Here is a 22,581-nt window from a genome sequence, read left to right as displayed (position 1 = left end):
CCTCAGTGAATGAAACTAATTTTGACCGTTCAAAAAGGCATTGATTAATTCTTCCACGGTCTAATGATTGCTTGCCTTTCCTCTGTCATGTTGGGGGGCTATTCAAGGCTACATCAATACTTAGTATGCAGTTCACGTTCTTACCTCACTGAGTTGGTCCTGAGTAGCTAATCCCCAGTTGCAATGCTCAGAACTTTTGATGCTTGGCACTTAACTCCTCATAAGAGGTGGCTCCTTCTCCCCGTGTGTTTATATGATGTTGGCATGGACCTAGAAATTACTGATTTGACCCCAGTGATTTCCAATTCATTAATCAAGAATTTTATACTCAAATTGTTCCAAATTTTGTCAATGGGATTTGCATTCAACTGGTTTCTGTGCGTATTTCAGGCCCCAGCTTTAGGAATTCTGGGTTCACAACTCTCGCCTTCTGGTTTAGGGCATTCCAGGCTCAACATGTACCTGGCCAGTCATTTATCTGAAGAGTCCTGCTCCTTCCGAGTGGGGAATGGTATTGGAGACCACAGTGAATATTAAAGGAGTTTCTTGGTACTTGAAAATATTGACACATAGCTGGGTGTGGTGGTGCACACCTGTAATCCCAGCACTGTGGAGGCAGAGGCAGGCAGAGCCCTGTGAATTTGAGGCCAGCCTGGTCTACAGAGTGAGTTCATTTCAGGATAGCCAGGGCTATATGCAGAGACCCTACCTAGAGACATACCAATACATGTGTATCTCATACACATGCTCTAGTAGTAAAGAATATGTACCGGACATACAGTACTCCCGGCTTCACAGCATCTGCCATGGTCTTCCTTGTCTCTCTTGAATCCACATTTGTTTGTCTTTTGTTTTACATCGAGATATCTGGCTTCCAACAATTACCTGTTAACTTGATTAACAATTCAATATATGTGTGAAATAATTGCGTTATACGAACATGTTTTTTCAATTTCTTTAGTTAAATCTATGCTACCTCTCTTTTGTCAAACATCTTCCTTTTGTTCTCTTTCTGCTTTGCTTAACTTTGTAATTTTCTCCTTGTTTCCCCTTCTCTCTTTTAAGTTTATTCTATGAAGGAAACTTATTCTGCTGTGGGATAAAATTTAGGCCTCCCTGTGATTTTTTTTTAAATGGGTTTTATTAAATAATGAAATAGCCTATAGTTATGTTCAGTTGCAAGGAGAGCCAGATTCAGAAATTGGGAGGTCCAATACAATATGTTAATTACAGTTTTGTTGTTATTAAAACTGTGGGCTTTGGATTCTCCAAGCTCTAACCGGGTGTCCCTGGTTGGCAGGTTCCACACTGTCTAGGGAAAGCAGATGGAGCTGGTATCCTGAGACGCAGCTGGTAGCTGTTGGTACCATCCACTTCAGAGTGGGCTCTGAGACAGGAAAGGGCAGATGTTTCTGATCTCAGTTGGGGAACTTTTTGGTCTGGGCATGAGTTTAAGGCAGCAGACTCCCTCTTCCCCTGCCTGTCCCCCCCCCCCCCCTCGTCTGGCCTTTTCTGTTTTTGGCTCTCCAGTGAGCCCTTCAGACAGGCTCTCCTGTGAGGCCCCCTCACCACACGGCACAGGTTGCCTTCCCCAGTATCCCCCTGCTCCCCGTGGTTCCCACCTGCCTGACGCACTGCTGGCTGCGAGCCTGGCATTTCCCTCTGCATCTTCTGCCCTGTGGCAGTGGACTGCTCTTTCCGGGTTTGAGTTTAGCATCTTCCCACAATCCCCCGCTGTTGTGTCAACCCTGATGGCCCATTCCTTCCTGGCTAGTGAGGATGGCTACCTCCCTGTGCCGTTCACCAGAGAAGAAGGGAAGGATACAAGCAGACGGCCAGCAGAGAGTTGCTTTTTCTGAGAAACTCAAGCTCTGTTGTTGGCTCTCGGTGATCTTGAAGGCTTTAGAACTGCCCGTTTCCTTCAGTTATCTACTTGGAAATTCCTCCACCATGGTCTGGGGCTATACATAGAATCCATAATTCTCATGTTGTGTTGCTTCGACTGGAAATAAGCCCTCCTCCCAAAAAATCCTATAAAATTTAAATCGGATGACCTTGCTCTGTCTCCTAGAACCCTAGTGTAGGTATCTGTGTGCCCATTGGACTTGACCATCAGTGGGCAGAGTTTTGTTTGAAGTACTGTAGAAATACACTCGCGTTTTAGTTATTTGGGGGTTGAAATAGCCTCGAATTATTTATAGGCGAAGGAATTTGGTTCTATGGATTTAGCAATATAGCAAGTCTAATGCAACGTTCACAGAAAAAAAATGTCATGGAACATTATCTTCTCATTACAGAATGAATTCAAGAAACTGCTTTATGGTCTCTGTTTCTTTCACGCTTTGGTACAAGAGAGACGAAAATTCGGACCCCTGGGGTGGAATATTCCTTACGAATTCAATGAGACCGATCTAAGGATCAGTGTGCAGCAACTGCACATGTTCCTGAACCAGTATGAGGTACCGTAAACATCTCAGCGAGGACATCACCTTCTCACGCTTTATCACGCTGTAACTGTTGGCGCAGCGAGCAGGGACTTCTGATTAATTCTGCTCTGCTAGAACCAATTGCAGGGTGGTTCCCAGCAGCCTCTTTCGTAGTACTTTATTATAACAGGAAATGATAACTGCTTGGGGGTGGTTAGATGCCGGTTCAACTCCAGAGAGCCCGGATGTTATCATTTATTTAGACACATAGCCACCTGTGGAGATTTGAAAAGCAATGGGGTTATATTTATTATGAAGGAACTAAATCAAGCCAGGCATAGAAATGGGGTGGGGCAAGAGGGTGGCCAGGTTTCTTCTTCTCTGGAACACGAATTCAGTTTTTGTGAGAGGAGATTTTGACTTTTGAGCCGGGACTGCCTGTCTAGGAATAAACCACTTAAAACCATTTAAAGAGGAGTAAATTCCGGGAGGAGCCAGAGAGCCCGACCTCACATGGGGATCACGCCACCCTTCATATTCTCATTCTCTCTGGGGCTTTTGTTGTTTCCATTTTGAGACAGAGTCTCAATATGTGGCCCTGATTGGCCTGGAACTCACAGCAATTCTCCTGCCTCAGCCTACCAGGAACTGGGATTGAGGGCATCCATCACCACACCAATGGCTTTTTTTCTTTTCCTTTCTCTCCCCCATGAGGCACCATTTGATCTCCTTTCCCAGGCTAGTCTTAAACTTACTCTGTAGGCCAGGCAGGCCTCACGAGTGGTCTCTGGAATACTCTTCCTCCCTCTCCTGCTTCCTGCCTCCCTTCCTCCCTCCCCTGCCTTTCTCTTCCCTTCCATTCCTCTCTCATCCCCCTCACTTGCCCTCTTTCTTCCTCTCTCCAGAACATCCAACACTGGGAATGGTAGGATGCTCTCTATACCTTGTCAACTGGGTTTAAACAAGTTTGAGACTTTGAAAACTAGTTACTACACGTGTCTGTGAGAATAGGGAGCTTTCCCCAGCTAAAGCAAGATGTCTGAATTTTGGCAGAATCCTGTTCAAATTTAGTTGGCTATCTTAGATTAAATCTATCATCAATAGAATACAGAACTCCCCCCCCCCACCAAACTTTCAGACTTCTAATTTAGGCTTGTAAATGGAGAGGGCTGAATTCTATTCCCATAAAAGCAAATAAGAAGCTAAGTAAATAACACTGACGGGCTCAAGTGGAAGAAAAATTCAAACGAATCATAAGCTTGATAAATTGTCTTCTTACCGTAACACCTACAAGAAGCATAGAGCTAATATAGAGATTAAATACAATGCAGGAGGAGAAAGTATCTGAGCTAAAATAATTACACACAACCAGTGAGGAGCATTCCTAGATAGCAATGTGACTATCTGGATAATATAGTCTACCTTAAAATACAGTCTACAGTGAGGAGCTAATTAAAATATATAAGTAGGCAAATTTGGGTTAGCACCTAAAAAATCAACTCTACTATATCACTAAAGAGAATTTAAGATACATGATCCTATCAGTAGATATAGAAGAAAGCATTTGGCAAAATCTCACATTCATTAGTGATAAAAGTACTCTCAGTAAAGTAGGTACAGAGAGGAATGTGGTCAACGTGAGAGGAAAATTGTCTTAGTCACTGTTCTTGGCTGTAAAGAGAGAGACACCGTGACCATGGCAACTCTTGTATATGGAAGAATCAATTAAGGGTTTGCAGTTTAAGATGCTGGGATCAGAGTCCTCTGTAAAAGCACCCAGTTCTCTAATTGCTAATAGCTAGCCCCTCTTTTTTTGTTTGTTTGGTTTTTTTAGTTTTTTAAGACAGGGTTTTTCTGTAGCTTTGTGAAGCAGGACGCATAATGAATTTAAACTGTCACAAGACAAGAAATGTGTGGAGTTAGCAAAAGCCAGAGAGCCTGGAGCATGAGAGGAGCAAACATGCTCCCCCATTGCCTTGATGCTGAGCTTCTAACCCTTTTCAGTCACCAAATGGGAGCCACAGAAAAGTAAGCTGGGAGACCAGGCAGGCGATGAGAAGACTTGAACTACAATAGGGAATATGGCAGACATACGGTACCCATGACATGATTTAGATATTTAGCAATGAGGAGAGGAGGAGAAACCGTATTTCCAAACAAATGTTAATAAGTATATGCAACAATTAAGACCCTCACTAGTATTTTAAAGTTAGTATCCATTCAAATTATGTTTTTGAATAATAAATAAGTCACCACAGAATCCAGGAGTTTTAGTCTCAGCCCCAGCTGAATGCACTAGAACAAGAAGAGAAGGGTCCTGGGGGCAACTGCAGTAATTAGCAAGAAAGTATAGAGGAGATTATGTTATTGTGAACCTTTAGGAAGATCCTTAGCTTGATGTTGGTAGCCAAACACAGCCCCCATCCCACACCGTGTGGTGTTCCTGACCGGCTGGTGACCACTCTCTCCACCTTAGGAGCTGCCTTATGACGCTCTGCGGTACATGACCGGGGAATGCAACTACGGAGGCCGAGTGACTGACGATTGGGACCGGCGCACGCTGCGCAGCATTCTCAACAAGTTCTTCTGCACAGAGTTGGTTGAAAATGCAGACTACAAATTTGACTCGAGTGGCATCTATTTTGTTCCTCCTCCTGGTGACGTAAGCACTCCCCCTCTAAGAGAACTGGAAGCAGGGGAACATGAAACTCTAGATTTCCCTGCTGCATCACCAACCTTTCTAATCTTATTGTCCAGCCTCCTCTTGTTTTTCTAAATTATGGAGGAATAGCGCACACACAGTGTGCAAAGGGAGTTAGGAGTCCCCTGTTCACTGCGATGTGGGATCGTTTCTTAATGACCTGAAATTCTGTCATCGTAAAAAGACCTTGTCCCAGTTAGAATGAATATATACATGATGGGGGTCATAAAATGTGAGCAGTGATAATTGACATTTATATCGGGCACTTTTAGTTAGTGCTGCGCTATCTCGCTGCAGCATCCAATAGCATTGTATCATTCCTTTATCCCTTCCCAAACAAGAAAGCAGATTTATTAAGTCTGATTGAAGCCGTCAAAGACCACCAGAGCAGAAGGCGGAGAACCACGATGGAACACGGCCGCTGCTCGCTTCCGCTCTTCCTTTCAGCCCCATGCACCTTTGGAATAATAACACAGCACACGGTTTCTTCCAAAGGCTTTCCAGTGTAGTTCAGTTGGCTCATTTGATCCCTACGGTCCAATAACATGCACTGAGGTTGGACCCGTGGCCACACGCATGGGAGACCTACAAAATCACTTGATAACTCCACCTACTAGGGCTGATGCTGGGGATAATAAGAGCAATAAAGATGAGTTTGTCAGATGTTAGCAAGGGGTGTGTATGTCCAGGGGCCTCCTCTGAGTTCCCGACGATCCTCACAGGGCCTCTGGGCAGAGGTGCTCAGTTCTAAGCAAGTTCCGGTCTCCCGCACAGAACTGATGCTCCATCCTTACCCAAGTTTCTATCTCCCGTTGACATTGGTAAAACAAGTTTTTAAATTTTATTGCCATAAATTTCTTTCAATAACAATAGTAAGCACTTTTGTTGAATAGCGCAGTACCTTCTTCTCTCAGAATTTGCCCATACTGTTGTGAGCCCTTGCTGAGCTGAAAGAGAGGAAAAGCATTCAGCATGCCGTCCCACAAGCTCGTCCTCTGCATGGCTCAAGGACTGAAAAGCATTGACCCTGAGCCGAGTCCTCCCTCGTAACTGACATCTAACCTCCCGGCTTTTCGCCGTTCCGTCTCTGCAGCACAAAAGCTACATCGAGTACACGAAGACCCTGCCGCTGACCCCGTCGCCGGAAATCTTTGGAATGAATGCCAATGCCGACATCACAAAAGATCAGTCGGAGACACAGCTGCTGTTTGATAATATACTCCTTACCCAGGTGTGTTGTGAGGCACCCTAGGCCGGAGCCAGCAGGGATCTGTCCATCCCCTCCCCAACCCTAACACACACACACACACACACACACACACACACACACACACACACACACACGCACGCACGCACGCGCGCGCACACACACACACACACACACACACACACACACACACACACATCCTCCTCCCCCATCCAGCCAAGGCTCCTAACCAAACTCTACCAAAGTGAAGGAGCCCTCAAAGAAAAGTGGGGGCAGGGGACCCATATAACCCCTTGATTATGGACTTCAGCATAGAGAATGTGGGCATCCGGCACTTTCTTTCCGTCAGACATACACTCTTTCTGAGAGTCCGGGTCTCTGGCTTCTAGGAACTCCAGTTTGTTTTGCTTTAGTGCCTAAGCCTCGCCCCCAATACAGCGTGCGTTGAATCCCCTTCATTTCTATTAGGTGGAGCCATCATTTTAAAGATACCCGCGTAGCCGTTTGGGAGCGGGGGTCTGTGAACAGTTTTGCCTGCTTTTCTTTCTAGTCGCCTTCTGATTTAACGGCAGTTGCTTGTTTTATGATCCCTCTTTATTTAATATCCCAGGCCACTTCGCCTAGTTTACATAAGTTTCCTTTCCCACTATTTTATTAGGGAACATAATACTTAAGTATATGATAGCAATGTTATAAAATGAATTTAAATAAGCAGTTGACGGGTGGAAGGCACTCAGCCCTGCTGGTGGGAAAATGTGCCCAGGATGGGTAGAGGAGGAAAATCTAAATCTAAAGTGTGGGCCGCAGTCAGTGCATTAAGCAATTGCTAATCCTGAGCCCAGTGAGATGAGTTCCCCCCCACACACACACTCTTTCAAGACAAGGTTTCTCTGTAGTTTTTGGAGCCTGTCCTGGAGCTAGCTCTTGTAGACCAGGCTGGCCTTGAACTCACAGAGATCCTCCTGCCTCTGCCTCCCGAGTGCTTTTCCATTTTTGAAAACAAATTAAACTGGATGCTAAGAGTTCCCGTGGAGATTCAGGAAACTTTTAATAAACCAGGGCTGCACAATGGTTCACTTGGGCCGATTTTCCCATGCTGAATTCGGGTGTTTTGATGTCCTCTCAGAGTGGAACGGTGATGGTTCGTGTTCCTGAGGTGCTGGCCCTTTACTAGCACTGCTTTGAGAGCTTTGTATATAACATGTAGTACATGGGGCAACCCAAGGAATGAAGGGCCACTGCTGTTCCTGTTCCGTAGAAAGGAAACTGAGGCACAAGAGGATTGAGTAGTTTGACCAAAGTTGGGTAGTCGAGTTTCAAGGCCCGCCCTGGCTCCAGAGCCTGTTCTAAGCTGCTGTCTTGTACTCTCCTGTGAGTCTGTGACTGGGTCAGATCCGAGACGCTGAAAAGGCCAGGCCTGAGGAAGACATGGTGTGTTGTCATAAATGGGCCTGTCCACGAAGCCTGCACTCTAGTTTCTGCTAGTATGCCATTTTTTAGTAAGGCAAACAGGACAGAGAGTATGCCCATTTCACGCGTGGATGGCATGAAAGCCAGAACACACACGGAAGTACGTGAGCCAGTGTGAGTCAGTCAGGGGCAGTCCTGAGGAGGAAGAGCTGCTCGTCATACAGGATAGGCCGATGGCAGGATCACTGCGGTGTCTCTGGCTTTATTTAGACTTGCTGGTGTGTGTCACATTACAGAACCCACAGAGCAGGGTGCTCATTCCAATGGAAAATAACTCAACCCCAAACAAATATGTTGGAATACACCAGGGTATCTCCTCAGTGTGTGGGTAAACAACCTATTTCAACACCCGTGGCCTCAGCTTTATGAGCGTGGCTCTTGTGACGGGCAGGAAACGGGCCTTGAGTGAGCAGTCAGGACCCGAGCTGCAGGACTCTGTGGGCTATTTCATGATAACAGGCCTTTGGCTCTGATGTCCTTAGCTAAGATGTCTCAGAGGAAATTGGAAGAGGAAGGTGCTAGAGTCGAGGGTGTAATTTTTGCGAAGAGCTTTTGTTTATTTATGCTTGATGGTCACACTATTTCAAGAAGGAAACTTATAAAAATCAACATGCTGTAGGCTGTCTGCAAAGGCTAAATTCTTCAAGGTCTCTTTAGAAATCGGTCACAGCCATCTTTACTCAATCAAAGCAAGACAGCCCAACCAGGTGAGGGGTTCACACTTGTAATGCTGGCATTTGGGGGGGGGGCAAAGCAGGAGAATCTCAAACTCAAGGCCTGCTTGGGAAGTGAGTGAGCCGTGCACCCTGTCTTCTGAATATGTGTTTCTGGTGTGTGTCTGCGCTTGTCTATGTGGTACCTGCAGAGGTCACAGGATGGAGTCAGATGTCCAGCTGGAAACTGAACGCGAGTCCTCTGCAAGAGCGGCAAGCCCGCTGAACCGCCAAACCCTTTCTCCAGCTTCTCCTTTGCTTCAGAACAGATAGCTGACAAGGGAGGGAGGGCGGGGCCGAGGCACGGCTTAGTGGTATAGTGTGTGTCTTGCACTTGTAAGGCCTCAGCTTCAGTGGCCAACATGGGGGGGGGGAGGCAGAGGATGAACCTTGGGCAGCTGTGGCCGGTACTTGTGGAAGCGCTAGATAAGGGAGCAGGAATGACCAGCCCAGCTAAACAGTCACAGGTGAGCAGCACACTGTAGCTCGCGACGCTTCCCGGGAGTTGCACACGGCTTTCTGAAGCTCTCGAGCACCGGCTGTGTGACCTGGGGGTGGTCAGGAGCGTGGCTGAGTTGCTGAAATAGTTTTCTGATCTTTTTGGTTGGGTCCACGCCTGGGCTTTTGTGTCATTTTTGTAGGGCTTGTATTTAGGAAGCTCTTGCTAGAAAATAGAAAGATTTTTTTGAAAATCCATTTATACTACTTTATATGTAGGTCAAAATACAAAAGGCAAATTATTCTGTAAGTAGAGTAAAAAAAAATATTATTTCACTACTCTGGGCCCAGCATTCAATATCTTTTTTCGTCTATTGTTTTAAATATCAGTTGTAAACTAAATACTTTAGGACTGTAAAAATTAATTATTTTATGGGCATAGTTCTTAATTTTATTTTTCTAGCAGGCAATTAAAACTTGCCAACACTTAATTGTTTTATTGTCTTATTTTGTAAGCTCTTCTAATAGTGTGTGACAGATAGGTATAAATCTAAGAAAAAACGATGGTGTTCACAGACTGGAATGTTTAATATTAATCATAAAGAAACCAGGAAAAATGTAATCTAGGAAGGGAGACTTAACTCGGTTTTCCTGAACTGGAAAAATGTGAGCTGGTCAACTGTATTCCAGTAGTGATTATTCTCCCCCTGTGGACCCTTGGGAGGATATTTGTTCTCAGAATTTCTTTAAAAGATTTTCCAGAAAATATAGATTCATTTACAAGATGGCACTAGAAACACACGGAGCACAAATTACATCGGATGCTCCTCCCCGGTTTCCAGTGGTCATCACCCATGCCTGTCCTTTCTCCATAACTCTGAGCCTCAAGGAGGCGAACTTATTTTCTTTGCCCTACAGGCTCAGGGAGAAAGCTGTGTCTCTGTTTCTGGCAACCGGTGTGCATCAGATATTGGCAAATAGATTTTGTGGCACGCTCTCTCTCGCAAGACAGTCTCATTCCCTCTCTGTGGGCATTGAGGTTCGTCATTGCCCGGCTGCTCGGTGGAGCCTCAGTGGGCACCAGGTGGTGGGACGTACCAATGGTACGGTGAGGTTGTTTCTCCTTTGAATATATCACATGCTCCTTCCTCCTCCTGCGCCACAGTCATCTTCCCTCAGAGCATCATACCCCGGGGCTCTTACATTTCAATAAATCTTGTGCGGAGAAGAGTCATCCAGAGATTAGACCATTCCTTGTGAGATTTACCCGGCGGTTCTCCCCTCGGCTCTTCTCGGGCCTGTATGAGGACGTCCTAACAGTCTGGATTCTTCAGTCTCGCTCCTCAGGTTCTGGAGCGAAGTCGTCAGATGAAGTCGTCAACGAGGTCGCCGGGGACATCCTGGGCAAACTCCCAAACAACTTCGACATCGAGTCCGCCATGAGGAGATACCCCACCACCTACACCCAGAGCATGAACACTGTCCTGGTCCAAGAGATGGGGCGCTTCAATAAGCTGCTGGTGACCATACGAGAATCATGCATTAATATCCAAAAGGCAATCAAGGTAAGGGGAGCTGAGCGAAAGAATTACTAACCGTCACACCTTCCCCAACTCAGCAAATGGTTATTAGTTACAGGTGCTGGCAAGCGCAATGTTTGACCCTCAGTGTAGAAAACGTGTCCCTGCTCTTGATTAGCGTATAGAATTCTGGGAATAGCAGTTCATAACAGTTAATAGATATGAAAGTGACAGACAACACATGTACTGGGAAGGTCCTGCTGAGGGGACATCATGCTGAGCCATAAGGAGAACAAGTTTCTGAGTTAGCAATGGAGACGCATAAAACATTAAAGAAATACATACAGAATTTTTCTTTTTCCTTTTTTTTTTTTTTTTTTGGTTTTTCGAGACAGGGTTTCTCTGCAGCTTTTTTTTTTTTTTTTTTTTTTTTTTTTTTTTTTTTTTTTTTTAGAGCCTGTCCTGGAACTAGCTCTTGTAGACCAGGCTGGCCTCGAACTCACAGAGATCCGCCTGCCTCTGCCTCCCGAGTGCTGGGATTAAAGGCGTGTGCCACCACCGCCCGGCTACATACAGAATTTTTAAAGATTTATTTTATTTGCATTTGTGTGTATATTCGTGTGTGCTCACATGTGCGTGCGTGTGTGAATTCGTGTGTGCTCACACATGTGTGCGTGTGCATGCGTGTGTGTGTTTTCGTGTGTGCTCACATGTGTGCATGTGTGTGTGCGTGCATACAGGTGCCCACAAAGGCCAGAAGTGGACGTAAGATCCCTTGAAGCTGGAGTTATAGATGTCTGTGAGCCGCCCTGTGTGGATGCTAGAGTCCCAGCTCCTGTCCTTGGCTCCAGCAGTAAGCACTCTTCACCACAGAGCCATCTCTCTAGGCCCACCCATATATAAATTTTAAGTGATAAATCCTTTAGACAGATAAAACAGGGTACGTCAGCAGAGTTGTCTGAGACAGGCTGGGGCAGACCGTTCTGAGGACAAAGGCCTAAGTGACATTAAAGAGGAACATCGGGACTATTCAGGGAAGAACATTTAGGCAGACGATTTTAGCGACAGTCAAAGCCAAGAGCAGTACCAATATGGCGTGGACAATCAGCACCGGAGGAGGGTGATGGGGCAGGAATGAGATGAGCCCGGATGTGTGTGGAAGGAGGGGCCATGACCGGGGCACAATGGCCTTGCCTGCCATGGCTTGGATCTTGAATTTTATTTTGAAATACAGAGGTATTAGGGGTTTTCAGGCCATAGTGATATTTCATTTCTTTTGAAGATTACTCCAAAAGATTTTAGAGAAACAGTGATAGAGAATCTGGGTGAGGAATCCCTGCCAAGCGTGGCTGGAGCATTGAGGTGAAGAGAAATGGCTGTCTGTGTATCATTAGGATACTTGAAAGTCTTTGCAGGGATGAGCAAAGAGGATCCAGAGACAACTCCCAAATGTGCAGCCTAAACAAGGATGAGGTCTAGGAAGGGGCAGGTCTGAGGGAGAAAGTCAGGAACTGTGTGAGGGTCTTTCCGAAGTGCTTCCCCGAGTCGGTGAAGAGATCACTGCTGAGTGCATGCCTGAGGCCCAAGAGGGAGGCCAGGGTGGGTGTAACTTCCGGGCTATTATAATATAGTTACTTTATTAACCAATGGTATTCACAGCATACAGAGGGGAATCCCACATCAGATGATGAAACTTTGGGAAAGAGACCTAAGAATTTGTTTTGTAAACTAGGTTTCAAATTCCTTTACCATTGTCATTTTGAGACAGGGTTTCTTCTCTGCGTAGCCCTGGCTGTTCTAGAACTCACTCTGTAGACCAGGCTGGCCTCGAACTCAGAGGTCCACCTGCCTCTACCTCCCGAGGGCTGGGATTAAAGGCGTGCGCCACCACCACCCAGCTCAAGCTCCTTGTCTTTTAGCACGTTCATCCTGCCCGCATTTAGAAGCTTGTTGAGTGGCTGGGAACATACACAGGGGTGCAGCACTTTCTCGGCTTAGGTGAAACCTTAGGCTTGAGTCAGAGTCCCCTGAAAGACTGACTGCTATGCCGGCCACTCGCTTTCGTGTTTTACACTCCAGAACTACGTTGTCACGGCCCCTTTCTCCGTTCTGTTTTGTCTCCGTGGGCTTGTGCCTTTAAACAATAAAACCTTTCACTGCTGCTTCAGTGGCGTTTCCAAAGGCAAGTGCAATCATGCGTGCTAAATCCAACAAATTTTCTCCAAAATCTTCAGATTGGTTCAGTATTTTAGCTTTTGATGCAAAAGAAAAACAGAAATGACAATCACAACTGGCTCCAGTACAAGATCAAATAAGCAATAAATAAATAAAGTTTATTGGTAACAGTAACAACAAGGACTAATTCTTCCAAGTTGCTGCTTGTCAGATTCTCTGAGAAAGGAGTTGTGAAGAGCCTTGGAGCTCCAGGATCTGCATGTGGGGTGTGCAAAACAGAACCAGGGCAACTGGACTCACAGTTGGATTGCAGACTGTTTTGACGTTTTGAGTATTTGCTATAAGCTTCCTAGTTCTATATCCATGACTGTGACTTTAAGAAGGTAGCCTAGAGTCAGGTGGTATTGGCACGTGCCTTTAATCCCAGCACTCAAGAGGCAGAGGCAAGGGGATCTCTGTTAGTTTGAGGCCAGCCTGGTCTACAAGAGCTAGTTCCAGGACAGCCAGGACTGTGACACAGAGAAACCCTGTTTCGGAAAACAAAGAGCAAACAAACAAACAACAACAAAAAGGTAGGCCAGGAGCCTTTAACCAGCAGGTAAATTAAAAGAAAGGTGAGTCGTAATGATTCAGTAGCTACCAAGTAGCCATGTATGAGTTAAGATTTTCAACTAAAATTTGGCTAGAGAAACCATTACTCCTTTTCTAAGGAAGGTCCAAAAAGCTGTAAGCCTTCCTCACAAATCCAAAGAAACCTTACTTTCATTAACAAAGACAGCGTGAAGTAGCCTTTCAAAGAGGCTGCGGAGGACAGCCAGTGCTGATCCCGCCGAGGTCGGCTGTGTTTCAGGGGCTTGTCGTGATGTCCACAGAGCTGGAAGAGGTGGTCAGCAGCATTCTGAACGTCAAAATTCCAGGAATGTGGATGGGCAAATCCTACCCCAGTCTCAAGCCGCTCGGCAGCTACGTGAACGACTTCCTCGCAAGACTAAAGTTCTTACAGGTGAGTTCGTCCATATGCGCACGGCTAGCTAGCCAGTCTCTTCTGGCTTCATTTTCTTCATGAGAATGCTGGGTGAGTGGAGAAAGGCTCTCTACAGTTCTGCATAGTTCAGGGTAGTGTGTGTGTGTGTGTGTGTGTGTGTGTGTGTGTGTGTGTGTGTGTGTGCTGCATCTTAAGTAGAAGGCTTTGTGATGTCTGACATTCAAGTAAATGGCGGACTTTGGAGAGAGAAACATCCGGGATGTTGACTCTCTGTGACAAAACCCTATAACAAAGCATCTTAGGAAGCCAACCAGCTTGCAAAGAGAGGGGCTGGTTCTTCATTGCCCAGCAACCTTCCAGCTCTGCCTTCCCAATCCACGACAGCAACCTCAATGGTTACTTTTCCTGAGTATGTTGAGTGGGTAGTTACCTGAGGATGATGCTTCACTATACACCAGAATAAGCAATTAAAAAGAAAAAGCATAGGTACTGTGTTTATGACATGGAACTGTGGGAAAATTGAACATCAGGACTCACACATTCAATCCCAGCACTTGCGTGCCTGAGTCACAAGTTCAAGGTCAGCCTACGCTACTACCTCAGCTACGAATTGAACAAAACACAGACACCAAGGAAGTTTCTGCAGGGATCAAATGAGCAACTCCATTTTCCTAGTACAGTCTGTCTGAGGTACCAGCGTCAGACACTCAAGGACCAAAATGGCCCCGAGAGCTAAGGTTGAATTGTCGGCTTCTTTTCGAGTAGAGGGGTGAATTCGTTTCTTCAGAGATGCTTCTGTGGTTTGTTATTCAACAGCTCATCATCAAGAGCTATGAAACAAACACAGAATTAAGGTGCCATTGTACTTCCAAAGACCGTACGCATTCACCACCCTACTTGTGGTACTGTGTCTTAGTATGTTAGATTTCTTGATGAGTCAAGTAGGAAGGAAAACTTCCAAAAGAATAGTCTACCACATAGTAATAACTAATTAATTAGAAAAATAAAAATATTACCATTTGACCAGACTTCATGGAAATCTGTTCATCTAGGTAACATGATAACACTCTGTAACAATGAGTTTGAGTTCACAGTGTGTAGGACTTTGGCTGAACCCACTGGATAGTAGAACACAGACATCTGCCTTCATCCATTGCAGATGCCAAGCTGGTGTGATGGAGATAATGTTGAGTCAGGTTTTGAGATCTCAGGAGTGTGCCTGGATATTCACTGAGTCGCGTTTGCTAGTTTGCTTGGAGATGCATTGCATTGGCAGTGTGCTGGAAATCCGTTTGGCTGTCTTGCTGAATCACTGTCGTCTGGATCTACCCTAGCAATGGTACGAAGTCGGCCCTCCACCCGCCTTCTGGCTTTCTGGCTTCTTCTTCACACAAGCCTTCCTAACGGGTGCCCAGCAGAACTACGCCAGAAAATTCACCATTCCAATTGATCTTCTGGGGTTCGACTACGAAGTGATGGATGACAAAGAATATAAAAATCCTCCCGAGGACGGTAAGTGCTGTTGACGGAAGGGACCGCCCCATTGTCCGTGCAGTGGACAAAGGCATAGCAGTTCTGCTTAGCTTCCCAGCTGTCTAAAAGCAGCCGTGGACGTAACACCCTAAGACAAAACATAAAGCAAATAGGGAAGACAATGAATTGAGTAGATGAATCTGGATAAAAGGTACACTCCCCTCCCCACCCCGTACTATGCTTTCCTCTCAAACTTAGAAAATTAGAAACCATATGTAGTTAAAGGAATTATCAAATTAGCAGGACACTAATTATCCCTAACTTTGTGTTGGCCTTGGGCAAATCAAGAGGGAGGACTCTCTTGACGACCACGCCCATTGAAAAATCCCTGATATATATATATATATATATATATATATATATATATCCACTACTGTTTATATATTATTCTGATACTTACAGCTAACGATAACATTGTGTGTGTGTGTGTGTGTGCGTGTGCGTGTGCATGTGTGTGCGTGCGTGTGTGTGTACGTGTGTGTGTGCGTGCGTGTGTGTGTGTGTGTGTGTGTGTGTGTGCGCGCGCGTTAGAGAGAGACAGACAGAGACAGCGGGAGGAGGGTATTGTGAGTAAGGTCTAAGCACACACTTGTTGGAAATGCTTCTGGAGACCAGAGGATGATGGACGGTCTGCTCCTCGTTCTTCACCTTTCTTCTGAGGCAGGCTCTCTCACTGACCTGGTGCTAGGGTGACCTCCCGGAAGCCCCAGGGAGCTTCTCGTCTCCACCCCCAGAGCGCTGGGATTATTAGGCACACACATTAGCCACACCTGGCTTTTGGCATGGATGCTGGGTTCCCATCCCAGGTTCTCAGGCTTGAGCCGCAATCCCTCTTCCCAGAGGGTTGAGGACCTGGAAACACTTGAAGGCTGGGAGGGTGATTATGAAGAGACATTCTGTTTCCTGATTGTTGTCTTTTAAATACTTTATGATGCTGTGATGTTTTATTGTAAATTTAGTGGTGGCCAGCAAGATGGTTCGGTGAGAAAGGGTTCGTTTTGCCACACCTGACAACCCAAATTCAGTGCTCGTTGTCCACACAGTGCAAAGAACTGAATCCCACAAGCTCTCTTCCAACTTCCACGTGTGCCTTGGCATGCACGCATACACTCACACATGCAAAATAAATAGTGATAAGCATACATAAACACAAAATAAACAAAATGGGAATTCAGTGGACAAGGCCACCACTTCAAATAAATATTCCCTTTGAAAAGCAAAAAGAAGTCAAAAAGGACTAAATTTTCCCCAAACGGCACTGACTGTAAATGAATAGTATCAGTCTTTCAGTGACTCTTAAATACCCTGTCTCAACCAATGTGTCACAGGCCGCTCTGCTTCCCCGTCATCACTGGTCCACACTGGCAGGCACTGCTGTCAACTAGACCAACGTAGGCTTTTGTGGCCGTGTCTGTTCACGTGTGACACATTGACCGGTAGATGCGGTCCCAGCAGGGCCTGATAATCGCCTCGCCTCACCTTACTGTGCCAAGTGCCTTCACGTCCGGCCAGATGTCCCATTGCTCAAGGTTTTGGTGCTGTGACGCTGTCCTTCTGATGCGCTCTGGGAAACTTGCCTTCTCGCGCCCAAGACGAACGTGTGCGCTCTCGCCGCACAATGCCGCCCTCTCTCACTGCATCCTTGCAAGCGTTAGGAGGCTAAGAAACGTCTGTTAGCACCACCAAATTTGTGAACCTGTGCACATCTGTACCTCCTGGGAATCCAGACCTCCTTCCCTTCCTCCTACAGAGCCTTGATTTCCAGAATCCACAGACCCAGAGGTAGGGAGTTCCCTAACCACACATTTGCTCTGGCATTTCTAGTCTTAGAAGCAATCGATGAACTTTTCCATTGTCTTGATACCCACTGCGGTCCTGCCCTGATCCTGTCCTTTCTACCAGCAAAACATCTCAGAAGCCTGGCCTTGCGTGAGATCTGAGTTCTCGGCTATGCATCTTCTGCTTTTCATCCTCTGCTCTCCAAAGATGCTCATTCTCCTCAGAGTTACTGAGGGTGTCCATGTTGACAGATCCAGCTGAATCCCCCTTTGTCTTCCTATCAGCTTCTTAGCAATTTCTTTTGCCATGATTATCTTCCCAGACACACTCTCCTCCTTTTGTTTTGAGGACATGGTCCACTGGTTTTCTTTTTCTTGTTGTCTGGATTTATGATTCACGCTGCCTATGCCCCTTCAGCTGCAGGAGTCTCCGAGGACAAAGGCCTTGAACAGTTTCTGTTTACTAAGCCATCCTCTTCCCAGGTGACCTAATCCATTTTTATGTCTTTGAATAGCTCCTTGCAAGATGCTTCCTCTGTGGTCCAGAAGGCTGCCCCAATAATTACCAACATGCCATCTCTACTTTTGTATCCCCTAGATACACAGAGCATATAATTAATTTCAGTAAATAATGCCAGCATGCAGGCAGGACCGTGTGACTCTCCCCGCTCCTTCCTCACACACAATCCATTCCCTCTCCCCTGCACTTGCCACTGCTCCCCTTTGCCTGGCCCTCCGTGCCAGTTTCTCATCTTGTCTTCCTTTTCTTGCTCGCTCTTCTTAGGCAACGCCGGCCCATTCCACCGCGACTCACGGGTTCCCTTTCATTGTCTTTCCTGTGACGATGCCAACACAGAGTGTCACCCTGTCTGGCTTCACCCTTCCCTCCTCAGTCTCCGGCAGCACCGGATCCTCAAAGGCTGCTGTGGAAGTCCCCAAACAGCATGGAGCTGAAGCTCACTGCATGTTCTGGAAGATAGCCCAAGATTGGACACCACCCCTTATTCCGATATTTCACCACAGGAATGTCTTTAGGGACACTGAGCACACAGGGAAGCAGACCAATGGCACGCATGCTGTGTTATACCTGTCCATACCTCCCCCAGGAGCAGGTGCCCACACACGCCCTGAATCTAACCAGCGTTTGGAGTCCCCTTGTTAGTAATACATTTGAAATTAGTGGTTTGTTACTACTGTGCTCATTGCTGAATCTCAGAAGCTTAGCAGCTCCTTGGTTTGTTGTTTCACTTGCTATTTCCTTTGCTATGTAAGCTTATGAAACAATCCCATCACACAGGTTACTACTGTAAAAAAAAATAATAATCTGAACCCCTGTTCTCATAAAATTCGGTTCATCTAGACAGGTTGAGGAACATGCCAGGAAGGAGAGATATTTGTTCTAAAGAAAATACAGGGGGGGGAATTCATGTGGAGGTCAGAGTGGAAGCAGGTGTGAGTGGGTGCACAGAAGGAATCATGGCTGCCAAAGTGTTTGAGTCCATCGGAAAGTTCGGCCTGGCTTTAGCAGTGGCAGGAGGCGTGGTGAACTCCGCCTTGTATAATGTGGATGCCGGGCACAGAGCTGTCATCTTTGACCGATTCCGTGGAGTACAGGACGTTGTGGTAGGGGAAGGGACTCACTTTCTCATCCCTTGGGTACAGAAACCAATTATCTTTGACTGCCGCTCGCGACCACGGAATGTACCAGTCATCACTGGTAGCAAAGATTTGCAGAACGTCAACATCACACTACGGATCCTCTTCCGGCCGGTGGCCAGCCAGCTCCCTCGTATCTACACCAGCATCGGCGAGGACTATGATGAGCGGGTGCTGCCTTCCATCACTACAGAGGTCCTCAAGTCAGTGGTGGCTCACTTTGATGCTGGAGAATTGATCACCCAGAGAGAGCTGGTCTCCCGGCAGGTGAGCGATGACCTCACAGAGAGAGCAGCAACATTTGGGCTCATCCTGGATGATGTGTCCTTGACACATCTGACCTTCGGGAAGGAGTTCACAGAAGCAGTGGAAGCCAAACAGGTGGCTCAGCAGGAAGCGGAGAGGGCCAGATTTGTGGTGGAAAAGGCTGAGCAGCAGAAGAAGGCAGCCATCATCTCTGCTGAGGGCGACTCCAAGGCAGCCGAGCTGATCGCCAACTCCCTGGCCACGGCAGGCGATGGACTGATTGAGCTGCGGAAGCTGGAAGCAGCTGAGGACATTGCTTACCAGCTCTCCCGCTCTTGGAACATCACCTACCTGCAAGCGGGGCAGTCGGTGCTCCTCCAGCTTCCCCAGTGAGGCCCCCCTGCTTGCACCTTCTCAGGCCAACCAGGCCGTGGCCTCCGTCATTCTGAATACACTTTCCTTCTGCCCCACCCCAGCAATCACTGTGAAATTCCATGATTGGCTTAACGTGAAGGAAATAAAAGCAGAATCACTTCAGATCTGTAATTACCAAAAAAAAAAAAAAAAAAAAGAAAATACAGGGGAGAGGAGCCAGAGAGCTTAGAGGAAAAGAAAGAGCCTCATGCCCAGTGTGGCGTTGCTCTGTTCCACGTCTGTGCCACAGAAACTGCCCAGCCTTTATACTCTGCAGGAACCCTACAGCAAAGACACCCCGGGCTCAGGGAGGCCTGATGGAGGATTCCCATTGGCTAATAAAGAAACTGCCTGACCCATTTGATTGGCCAACATTTAGGTGGGCGGAGTAGACAGAACAGGAAAAAGGAAGTGAGGTAGAGGGCTCAGTCAGATGCCTCGCCTCTCCTAAGTGAGACTGCCGTGCCTCTCCTCAGAGAGAGATGCGATGAAGCCAGCAGCCAGGTCAGAGGTGCTGAATCTTTCCGGGTAAGACACCATTCATGGTGTTACACAAATTATTCGATATGGGTTAGTCAAGATGTGAGTAAGAGGCTGAAAATAATGGGCCAGGCAGTATTTAAAAGAATACAATTTGTGTGTTGTTATTTCGGGGTATAAGCTAGCCGGTGACCGGGAGCTGGGCAGGGGGAACGCGGTCCAACTGCCCCTCACTTCAGAGAGGCCGATAGCTTCCCCAAGGACTCAAGATAAGATTTAAATGCAGCCCACCTGGCCCCACACTCAATCGCTCTCTTCTCAGCCTACTGTCCTGAGCGCGCCAGGAAGAAGCTTAAAACCAGCTTAAAACCATGGAAAGTGTGATGAGGTTGTGGTTAACTCTTCATTCCGGAGCCCAGAGTTCTTCCCCCTAACCTTTCTCAATGCCAGTCTTGTGCACGACAGAAAGGGCCATCCCGGCTGATGTCTGAGTGGAACTGGAGCCAGCTGAAAGATTTAAGTTACGAAAGCGCTGTGTGAAGTTTTTGAACTAGCTAAATTTCCACACTCACACTGTGGAACTGGATACACTGAGCTTCTACAGAGTCCTGTTCTGTGCCCGGTCAGCATCCACCTGTTACTAAGTGAGCTCTGGGGGAAATCGAGATTACCAGGCACCAAAAATTCAGAGTTACCTACTGGGGGAGTAGCACGTAAAACACAATTTATGTAATAAATCAGTGCAGATTACTTGGTGTTCCAAAACTGCTCTGTAAAGAGAGGCTATCAGCTCAGCAAATCCCTACTATCCACGTGGCCACCCCAGCATAACGGTAAGGATAGATATTTGTTGTTATGAAATTTATTTTGTACGTACATAAACATACTTGTACATTTTTAATGCAAAAATGTGCTACTATACATGCTGGGTATTTGCCATGCCAGCTTATTTCATCCCACTTCCTAAATTACCTGAGCAAAAATGAGACTCCACAGAATGGCCTGGGAGGATGGAATTTTCCCTTTCTCACAGGATCCCGGGAGGAGGGTCACCACACTGAGTGTAGCTGAGGCTGGAACCTGAATTTCCTCTGCCCCGCCTCAGCCTTTCTCCTTTTATACCTGTAAGATGTGTCTACTTCTTGTTTTCTGACTTTACAAGCCAGGGTTTCTGTGTGTGCCTGAGAGTAAGACAGAGCCAAGGTGTTCAGTGTGCTGACACACCTGTAACACTAGCACTTGGGACGCTGAGGCAGGAGCATGGAGAGTTTATGGCCAGTTTGGCTATCCTGAGACATTGTCTCCAAAGGTAAATAACTCAGCAATCAATAACTAGACCTCACACTGAATGCAGGAAGCCACCGTGAGTTCATTGAGTCTTTCGTGTCGGGAATTCCAGGCATACTGCCTAGATTCCTATTACCTGAATTGCTAGCTACATCTAGGTGATTCTGCCGTTACTGGAAAGTACTGCCTAGTGGAAATGGAGGTAGCGAGGAGGGAACCAGAGAATCTATGCCTGCCACCATGGGTCTGGTTTCCCCGAAAAGCAATTTCAGGTTTGGAACTCAGTCTGCACGCATCTTTGAGCATTAACATTGAAAATTTCTTTGTTACTTAGGTGTCTACATCCACGGGTTGTTCCTAGATGGGGCTTCCTGGAACAGGAAGATCAAGAAGCTTGCAGAATCGCATCCTAAAGTTCTCTATGACACAGTTCCCGTGGTTAGTATTTGCTAAGGGCCATACACGGGCCTCTGCCTATGGATGTACGCGCATACAGTCTGTTCTCGTTCTGTGAAGCTGCTCCCAGTGCTGAATTATTGAGTCGATTTGCTCTAAGTGAGATTCTGGACTGAGGTTCTGCATCTCAGAATTGTTGCTGGTTAAGTGATACATATGCTAGTGTAGTGTTCTGTCTAAAGGGAACTCATTCGCTATACCCTGTCTGTCTAAAGGGAACTCATTTGCTATACACTGTTCTGTTTAAAGGGAGCTCATTCTCTATACACTGTTCTGTTTAAAGGGAGCTCATTCTCTATACACTGTTCTGTCTAAAGGGAGCTCATTCGCTATACACTGTTGACTGGTTGCCTGACTCATGTGCCATGGTCAGTAGCACTGTGATTCTTGCTGGCTGCTCATCCCTCAGCCTTCTTGCACACAGGAACCTTGCGCTGTCCTGTAGCCTCTTGCCAGTGAGTTATTTTAAAGAATGGAACGCCAACAAACCAACACAAGAATGCTTCTAACGGGGCGTTAAGTAGACCGTGAAGAACATAGTTCTTTACAGTTGGGAGAGCTGAAGTAAGCGAGCAGGGCTTCTCTGGTTCAGCCACAGCCATGATGAAGTACGGGATAGAGACAACCCAAAGCCCACGTCAGCTGATGACCACAAAGGCTCTGCCAGGGATGCTTCTAGGATGAGAAATGAATTTTGGTGTCCCATGAAACTTACAAAGAACTCATAGGTGGTGAGGAGCACCGGCATGCGATTGTTCCTTTGTGTAACCGCATTATGGCAAAATAGATTTTTACGCAATTGGAAGAGCACATCCAGGATGCTGGGATAAAACATAGGCTATGGGAGTCACACGCATTGTAGGATTCTGTAAGCTGCTTAGACACAGGTAAAAGGTCACCAGAGCAGCTGCAAAGGCTGGGGCTGCTCCAAACCTGAGAGGTCCGTCCAGATCCGCCTCTGTGTGTTACCAAAATACTCTGGGCAGAGAAGGTTTAGGACATGAGGCTCCCAAAGTGAAATATTGGCTGTTTCAGGAGTTGGCTGAGGTTGCAATTCTTTTCTCTTATGAGGACATTTTTAATTAGCTCGCAGGAA

General features: G+C 46.6%; 2 protein-coding genes across 2 annotated transcripts in view; both read left to right on the top strand.

Annotated features, from left to right (window-relative positions):
* The window catches only part of Dnah7 (dynein axonemal heavy chain 7), a 218,972-nt gene that overhangs the window by 180,964 nt on the left and 15,427 nt on the right, over window positions 1-22,581 (top strand). The window contains exons 58-64 of the mRNA XM_038315400.1: window positions 2,298-2,459; window positions 4,903-5,088; window positions 6,221-6,358; window positions 10,290-10,520; window positions 13,501-13,653; window positions 14,970-15,147; window positions 21,364-21,467. Coding sequence (XP_038171328.1) covers window positions 2,298-2,459; window positions 4,903-5,088; window positions 6,221-6,358; window positions 10,290-10,520; window positions 13,501-13,653; window positions 14,970-15,147; window positions 21,364-21,467 — 1,152 coding nt within the window. The remainder of the gene's footprint in view (window positions 1-2,297; window positions 2,460-4,902; window positions 5,089-6,220; window positions 6,359-10,289; window positions 10,521-13,500; window positions 13,654-14,969; window positions 15,148-21,363; window positions 21,468-22,581) is intronic.
* Window positions 18,370-19,383, top strand: LOC119803919 (prohibitin-like). Its single transcript, XM_038315401.2, has one exon. The coding sequence runs from the start codon at window positions 18,423-18,425 to the stop codon at window positions 19,239-19,241; it is 819 nt and encodes a 272-aa protein (XP_038171329.1). The 5' UTR covers window positions 18,370-18,422; the 3' UTR covers window positions 19,242-19,383.

This window comes from Arvicola amphibius, chromosome 18, assembly GCF_903992535.2.
Source record: "Arvicola amphibius chromosome 18, mArvAmp1.2, whole genome shotgun sequence".
NCBI classification, from domain to species: domain Eukaryota; kingdom Metazoa; phylum Chordata; class Mammalia; order Rodentia; family Cricetidae; genus Arvicola; species Arvicola amphibius.
The sequence above is the reverse complement of the archived record's forward strand: the minus strand, read 5'-3'. Positions and strand labels throughout refer to the sequence as shown.